Below are 8,604 nucleotides of genomic sequence, written 5' to 3' on the forward strand. Positions count from 1 at the left end.
ATGCCTGGTCTGGTTTCTGGGGCAAAGGGAAGTGCCTGTTCCTGGGCTTATTGACTAGCTGAAGGAATTTTCTGTAGCCTTGCTTTCTGTGTAGCTGAGACACTGAGAAATGCAGTTCAGCTTTAAACGCCCTTTAAGCTGCCCTGGTTTGCACTGGAAGATGGCCTTAAACAATCATGGGGCAAGGAAAAGGTCTTACCTTTGGTCTCCTGCATCCTGAGGGTATTGTGTGCATCAGCACTCCCTTCCTAGGCACAGCAAGGAAGAAACAGCAGCCCCATGCCTGTCTTACATCATATCAGTTCTCCTTTGTTTTCTCTGTATTTCTAGCTCCCACTTCTTTTTCTTGGTTTGTTTCTTGTAACAGTCTCTTGCTCACTTTTTCCTGCTGGGCTTTCAGTTTCGTTTGCAGGTTCATTAAAGCTGCCTGCACGAGCGCTGTGAGAAGACACAAAGCTCCTGATGACCTTTTGAATATCTCAAGGTTGCAACTAGCAAGAGATGGGGAACTTGCACTCAAGCCCCCAGCCACCAAACTGCCCTGGCCATGTTCAGCAAACAGGGACCCACCTTGTGAGCAAGAGGTCGCAGTGCAGTTCTGAGCCCTTCACAGGACAGGGCTTCTGTAAAAGCCCAGGAGGCTGTTTGAAGACAACATAGTTTCTTGTACCTTGGATGTCACTTGAACAAATTTTTGTCCAAGCATAGTGAGATGTTTTGCCATACAACAGTAAGTATAGGTATCTAAGCAGTAAATTGCAGGATACTGCTAGCAGAAAACTGAGCAAGCTGATACGCAGGCTTGCACTGGGAAGAAAATTTCAGAGAGGCTGTTGCCATGTGTTTGAGACAGGCTGTTGGAGGCTTGGGATGGTGGTATGACAATAGCTTAACTTGAGCACTGTGGCTTGATGGGCTACAGCATGCAGGGAAACAGGAAGATGACAAAATGCATGTACGTGCTGTGGCATTGGTGTGTTTGTTTGGACAAGAACAAGTTACCCTAGGTAGCCTAGGATATACCCTAGATATCTAGGTGGCACCCTAGGTAAGTGCCACCACACCATCCACTACACACAGTCACATGCACAACACAATTGACTTAGGTTCCCTAAAGGGAAAGGACAGTTGAAAACATTATGGTAGGTAAAAAGCATAATTTTTCCTAATATTTGGGCTAGTTGTTGATTGCTTTCCTACGTGGAGCACTCAGGGCTAAAATGTGTCAAAGCTTCCTCTGAAAGCACAATTCTCACGTATTTAGATGCTTGCTCATTTGAGACATGGTATATATAGGCCTTTCCTTTGCACCTTGTATTGTTACAGGTTTTCCTATTTTCATGTACTGCACTCCAGCCACTGAATGCTCCTAGAATTTCCTCATCTTTCCTGTTTAAGCAATGAAATACAGTTAGATATGTAATATACCAAATCTCTTGTTCCCATTCTTTGATGGCCTTGATTACTACCTGAGGTATTTCTCAGTAATCAAATTCTCTTTCTAGAGAAGAATGCTTCTTTGGCTCAGAGGTAGTGCAATGTTCACTGAGGTTTATAAGGTGGAAGGTTCTGTAGAAATGTCAAGTACTGGCTGGATTCATGAAAAACAGGCTGTTCCCTGAGCCATTAAAACCAAGAATATGTTCTTGCAGGAACCAAGATGTCTTCGCCAAATGTTGTCAGTATGGAAGAAATACGGCTGGAAGATGATGAGCGAGACTGCATAGAATACAAGATCCTACTGGCCTATGCCCAGCGGCGGTTGTCTGCCAGTAAATATGGGAAACTTCTGAAAAATGAAGACACTTTTTTCAGAAGAAAAGTGCAGAAATCATCATCCTTAGTCAGGAGACAACTAAAGATTGACCATCCAAGGGATATAGATGGTTCAAGCCTAAGAGTATTTTGTCAGGGTCTTGTAATACAATCACAAGGCAACACTCAAAAGGAAACAAAATATTTGCGAGGACGTCATCTACCTTTTCCCTGCAGCGGAGCAGAGCCCCCAACGGCGTCACTGCAGGGAGGTCACAGGGCACATTTCTCCGATTTTGAGAATCAATCCAAGAACCTTCGACAAGGGGAATCCCAACATCAGACAAGTATGTCTTAGTTCTTTCCTTGTGCTGTTTGTCTTTAAATCTCTCTCTCAATAGCTTAAATGGCTGGTGATACCTCTTATGCTAGCTCTATTGATTTCCAATTAGGAAGGCAGATTGCCAGGTCTTCAGTAGTGCCTAAAAACACAATATTCATGTTGTGAATGGCTTTTCTGTTTTCCATTGTACAGTGGTAACTATCATATAAATTGCACAGGTTGGGGTTTCCACACACACCGCCCCTCCCCAGGCATTGGCTTTTTCTTTCCATACCTGCTAAGAAAGAGAAGATAAAACACTGGTCAGAGTGAAGGCCTTCACATTAAAATCAAGGGAGAAAAGTTGTTTGAAGGCATGCTTAAGGAGCTTTATCATGTAGTATATGTTCCACATTGAAGACAGAAGTCCTTGATTCTGCTTGAAACTGGTGCCAAGTAATTGGCAGTGACCAGTCCCAAGGACAGATCAGCCCATGCCTCCTCTCATAACCCCACCATGCATCTTAAATGGAAACAGTCTTTGGAGTTAACTAAGTCTCCTTTACACTTTGCTGTTACATTTTCTGAACCTGCCCTGCCACGTATTGGAAGAGGTGGTAGGAGACTGTAATCCATTCAATATCCAGGGATCCCATCCACGTAAACATCTTGTACTCCAGCCCCCAAAGTCTGCCCCACATTGGGTGCTGCACTACAGGCGATGGGATTTTAACTTTTGTCCTCTGGATAATAATTTATACCTTAACTTGTCATACAAGACTGAGAGAGGAGGATGAGGTATCCCCATTAAGTTGCCATATACAGTATATGATAGGTTGCCATATTGTTTTTATATACATAAGGTAGGGGATAGTTTGTTTAATTTGTCTCATCTTGATATTGTTGGTGTCACAGTGATTGCTCTCCCTTTTCACTGCATTTAAATACAGTTCTAAAAATCCTCCATCACTGACTTCTCCAGCCTAATGCACCATCCCTGACCATTTTAACTGTCCTGGGCCACCAAACCTTTAACTCTCCCTGTTACCAAATCCATCCCTGTCTCTCAAAAAAGGGTCCCTTCCTCAGCCCAGTGCCTTTCGCTAGGGTGAAATAACCGTAACTTTGCATTGTTTGGTTTGGACATATGTCTACATCCAGATACCTGGTTCTATGTCCATTTTATTTCCACATTGCCAAGAAAAGCACTTGAGAGTTTGGGTGCAACCACTTGGTGGCCCTGCCAATACATCACTGTGTTCCCAGCAGCATGGGTGGCAGCATGGCCTTGAGGTAAACCCTCCCCGTGCTGGGTGTTAACTTCCCTGGGGATCCTGCTTCGCTTAAAATCTGGACTTTACCTGCCCTTCAATAGGTTGCTGGACCAATTCCTAAAACATAATGTTACTATTTATCACTTACACTGCTAGCAACTGCACTGCAAGCTTGACCAGGCCATACTGGAGTAAATAGGGGTGTTTTGGGGACTACCTGTCTAAATTGAAGACCTGTTCAATTTAAAAGCAGTTGCTTGATCTTAGGTTTCCAAAGTCATGAGCAGCCCAATCCCCTTCCTAGAAGTCTAGCAGTTCCTGGACAAGCTCTGCAGGCAGACAAGGGGGTGGAAATGCCTTGGTGTTGATTCACCAGCCTTGAAATGCAGTTTTTATTGGCTGCATTAATCCCTGCTGCCCTCACAATAAATTCTGCTCATTAATTTTATATGTGTTATGGGTCAGGCCACTGCTGAACTTGTCTCAATGTCTTCTGGTCATGCAGGAGCTGCTATTTGGCAGTGGTGGTGGAGAGATTGAGTTCTGCATCCCTGTGAGGTGGGCTGTAAGGAAGAGCACCTTTTAGGTGAAAAAAACCTTGCAACAGCTCCTCCTGCTCTCTTTGCTGTAGCGCTGGAGTGCTCTCACTGAGTAATGCCTTCAGCTGGTGAGGGTTCTGAACCTGGAGTGAGGATCACTACACAAGGTGGATAAAGCCAGTCTGGTTGCTGACTTCTCCCGGTATTCATGTCTGCTTAATACAACAGCGTCAAGGACACAAAAAGCTTTTGTGCTAGAGGTGCCTCTGAAGTGAAGTCAGTTTCTCTTTTGCTCAGGGTTAGCCTGTGAGAACAAGGAAAGAGCTTTGAAATACAGTGTCTTTTCTGAAACTGGACCTATAGATGAGCTAATCATGGCAAATACAACTAAGGTCTAAGATTCACAGTCCTGTAGAGCAGTACTCTCACATTTCTTAATACATAGTGTGCTCCTGGCTTGCAAGGATGTGTGCTAGTGAGCAACACACAGTTGCTTCTGTAAGGCCTCTGTATAGCTAGCTGCTGCTCAGGTACTAGAGAGGGGTTGTACTGCATATCTTGAAATTATTACCAGCTCGACTCAGGCAATAGCAAAGCCCCAGCATGAGGAAATTTATCTCTTGGTGTCCTCTGGGCACTTCCACGTGAGAGGGCATGTAAACAAGTAAATCACTGAATTACTTCCTGGAAAGATTAATTGCATTCTCTATTTCCCACACTCCTTCCCAATCAGGTGAAACAGCAGATGTCAACCACATTGCAGACAAACTTGCCAAGCTTGTTACTTCCAGATCCCAGGAACCTCCTTCAGATGTGTCATCCAAGATAAGTGATCTTACTGATGGAAGTGAGGGCGAGAAATGTGGTAAGGGTGAAGAATTTCAAGCTAACACATAGTATATCAGGTTGGGACTGCACACTGGGGCATTTTTCTAGGCATGGTGAAGCACTGGGGATGTCTGTGGCAAGATGCTGTGAAGAAGGAAGTTTGCTCTGCTGGTTCTTGCTCTGTGGCCCACATTTCTGCTCTTGCAACTAAAGGGAGCATTCTTAAAAATGAGAAGAAGAGGATGACAGCAGTGATCTAAGGTGACAGAGCAGTGGCAGGAGTGGCAGGGATGGGGACAGAGTAATATCTTGGGGCTCTAAGGCCAAAGACCAGCCTTTGGGGTAATAACGTCTTGGTCAATTCCTCTTTGGTGACAGGAAAACACTGCTCTACAATCTCTGTTAAAAGTCTGCACTGCTTGTCTTCCATGATGTCTGCAGAGATTTAATTTTAATGCAAGCTTCCTAGGGATTTCTGGTTACAAGAGGGATCCTGCCATACTTGCATTTTCTTTAATCTGGCAAACCTAGAGTTTGTCCTAATGAGTTGCAGAAGGTGTAATTGGAATAATGAAGGGATTTATTTTCCCTAATTTTAAGTTAATTCTTGTGGATTTCTGGTAGCTACTCTTTTGTTCTACCTTGTTTTCAGACATACCTCAAAGCCCAAAGGGCTGCCAGTGGGATATTAAAGCCCTTGCTTTTTCCCATATTCTTAACTGGAGCAAAACATCAGGCAGATGGAGAAATAGCATTGCTTACTCCACACAGACTAGAACAGTGAGTTTCAGCTTAAAGCCTGGATACACAACTCTGTGGATTTTCCACAAAGTAGGAGCTGTTTTCATGACTAAGTGACACAAAGGCTTTTGCCATAGTTTGCTATCTGGATCATACTAGAAGGCTGTGATATTTATGTTACTCTTTTCTCTAACAGATGAAGAACAGATAATACAAACAATAGTTTCACTGTTAAAACAATCAGGGGACCAACTAGAAGAAAAGGTAACTCCTCCTTTTTTCAGGAGCTACACATGCTGGAGTGTGAGATTACACTTCTCTTGGGAGTGAATGTTTTGTAACCTAGTGCTTTCTGTCTCTATGCTGAACTTCTCTTCCCACATTTGGGGCTTTCTGAAACCTTCACCATTCATCCTGAAATCTTTCTTAAGACTAGCAGTGATTTCTGTTGCTGTGTGGGAAGAAGGCAACAGAAATCTCATGTATTTCAAAGAGGAGTCACTTGCTTCATTCCTATTGAGTTTCATGAGATGCTGAGCACTCAACTGACTCTGAGGAACTCTTCTGTTTACACTAAATTGGGCATTCAAGTTGTTCCCCGTGAAGAGAGAGAAACTCTACAGCTTTGAAAGTTGCTGTAGGGAGTACATTTTGAAAGCCCTCCCAAAAGCTATAGAAGAGACCCTGCATGAGTCCATTAGTGAGAGTGGGTATTTTCTTTATTAAAAATGTAGGTACTTGTTCCTTTTACTCCCTTCTTTAGCTGCCCCTTCTGCTTTATAAAAGTATACTCCAACATGGAGGATGTGCTCAGCTCCTGCAGAAGAGGGGCACCCAGATACAGTAAGAAGCATCACAAAGACCACGATGGAGCAAAAGGAGCTCAGCATGGCAGCTGTTGCTTCTCGTAACTTGCCTTTACTGTCATCTTCCCAATGCTCTTGTATTCCCTTGTCTTCTCACCTGCAGGTCTCAATATTAGTGCCACACTTGTTTGGCTTTCTCTCTCTCTCCTTCTCTCATTCAAATGCAAAAAAGCCCCGAAGATTTTTTTTCAAGGATAAAACATAGAGCCACCTCCAGAGCCTCAAGGAGCAGGTTTGCAGTGAGGTGTGGGGTTTGGTTGTCATCTCTTGCATTCATCACCATGATTAGACTATATTGCATGCGCTACCTAAAGGTGCTCTCCTTTCCCAATGAGATGGGGAAAGCAATACAAACAAAAGTGGTTCAATTTAATTCACGTTTATCCTTATTTTCAGGTCAAAAAGGACAGTGGTTTATATCAGCATTTTAAAGATATGCTGTCCTACACTTTCTTCGAAAGGATCACTGACTTATTCCTGGAGGGTGTCTCAGCAGATTCAACAAGTGAGCCAGAAGGCCAAGTACAGTGCAAAAAAGTTGCCTTTACAATGGAAGTTGTCACAAGACTTACTGCTGTGGACAACCATCCTATGAACCTGGTCTTGGGCTTTGGTGTAAAGTACCTCAGAGAACACTTCAAGCCATGGATTCAGGACCAGGGTGGTTGGGTATGTGGTTTTCCTCCTTTGACTCATGCATAACCCAGGGCACTTCGAAGCAGCACACTTTTCACAAAACATGGGTCAGATGCAGACCAAACCAAACTGCATATTCTTTAACGCAGCATGTGTTCCAGCTGTGCAATTACTTGCTACAGGATATCTTCTATGCTGCAAGTTTTTTATTTACATAGGTCCAAAAATCAATAGGAGACATTCATGGAATGTTGTTAAGTATAAAACGCCATTCCTGGCACACAGTCCCTCAACCACAAATAGCTGAAGGCTGGGAGAAACACCAGGAAACTTCACACTTGTCCTTAATCCTATACTGTCCCTAGAAGCGTGCTGTTGGCAGGTTCCTGGGACAGCATAGCAGTTCAGTAATTCATACAGCCTGCCCTTATGGTGTGGTAGGCTTCCACCTTCCCTGTATACAAAAACATCTGTTTATTTTCATATCCGTCTTTCAAAATCAGCTGTGCAAGATACACTTCCACCAGCAGTGGTGCTGAACTGCTGTCTTCCATGGATTTCCACTTGGATTTGGTGGGGATGCACTTGCATCGAAGATCCTAGTCCCTTTAAGCTGCATGAAATGGATAGAAACATTCAGCAGCTGTACAGACTGTGTCCACTAGAATAGGTTGCATGTGAGGTCAGGAAATCCTACTGGCAAATCTGCTGGCTGATCCCAGCAGAGTTGAAGTTAGGATAAGGGTCTTCATTTCTTTTATAATTGCAAGTTTTCTTTCTATATTACAGGAGAAGGCTTTGGCTTCACTGGATCAGGAAGAAGTAGAGTAATCATGACTGCATTCATTCTTCAATTAAGAAACACTCAGGATCTTACCACAATCCAATGCCAGAATGATTAGTGGTTATGTATTTTTTTTCCATGCAAGGTTGGAGTGTTGCATGGCTTATGGGTGCATGCGTGCTTTCAGGAAGTCAGTATTGTAGAAGTGTTTTTCCTATGGCTATGAAGGCCCCTTCAACTCCCCTGGAGTACTGAGACCCAAAAGTAGTGATTTTAGGTACCTTTCTCTAGTAGAGATGCTTGCCACTCTCCTATGGATGGATGTTAAAGTGTAAACTGGATTAAAATACCAAAACATGCAATCAAGAACCACTGGACTGTGATTAACCATCCGCCAAGTGAGACAAGTGCTGCCAGGTTTGAGTGGTTCATAGTGGTACCATCGGTTATCAGTTCTACAATCCCTTGTTAGAAGACATACATAGAAGACATAGAAGACAAAACACTACTGTTAGTTTCCTATCTCGTGCCCATTCCTCCTCTGATTAGATCCTCCAGATTGCTGATGTCATTTTATACTTTTGAAAGGGACCGAGTAAGGTTAATGAGGGCTTTTTACTCCAGTGCCCTCCTCAATCCCGCAAGAAAAGGAGGATCTACCTACTACAGATGCTTTTAATTTGAACTCTTCTGTTTTAAACCCCTTCACAGCATAGCACAATAGATACTGGCGTTTACAACATTATTTTGTACATTAATGTGGAGATATAAACACTGTGAGAGCTTTGTAGTCCAAGAAATTGAAAACTTATCCTACTGTGTCAGTTTTCCTCCTTATTCAAAAGGAGCTCAATGCTAT

General features: G+C 43.3%; 1 protein-coding gene across 1 annotated transcript; it reads left to right on the forward strand.

Moving 5' to 3' along the window:
- The first annotated feature begins 1,660 nt into the window (after positions 1-1,660).
- Positions 1,661-7,792, forward strand: BCL2L14 (BCL2-like 14 (apoptosis facilitator)). The gene is made up of 5 exons (XM_010010364.1): positions 1,661-2,102; positions 4,624-4,755; positions 5,656-5,723; positions 6,722-6,994; positions 7,751-7,792. Exons 1-5 carry the CDS (start codon positions 1,661-1,663, stop codon positions 7,790-7,792), a joined length of 957 nt encoding a protein of 318 aa, XP_010008666.1.
- The last annotated feature ends 812 nt before the right edge of the window (positions 7,793-8,604 follow it).

This window comes from Nestor notabilis, unplaced genomic scaffold, assembly GCF_000696875.1.
Source record: "Nestor notabilis isolate BGI_N333 unplaced genomic scaffold, ASM69687v1 scaffold12642, whole genome shotgun sequence".
Classification (NCBI taxonomy): Eukaryota; Metazoa; Chordata; class Aves; order Psittaciformes; family Psittacidae; genus Nestor; species Nestor notabilis.

What these genes read in the sequence shown, in the direction of transcription:
- BCL2L14 (XM_010010364.1), top strand. Translation starts at nt 1,661, where the DNA reads ATGTCTTCGCCAAATGTTGTCAGTATGGAAGAAATACGGCTGGAAGAT. An exon ending in GGGACCAACTAGAAGAAAAG is followed by an intron (nt 5,724 to 6,721) that starts GTAACTCCTCCT and finishes CCTTATTTTCAG; the next exon opens with GTCAAAAAGGACAGTGGTTT. An exon ending in TTCAGGACCAGGGTGGTTGG is followed by an intron (nt 6,995 to 7,750) that starts GTATGTGGTTTT and finishes TCTATATTACAG; the next exon opens with GAGAAGGCTTTGGCTTCACT.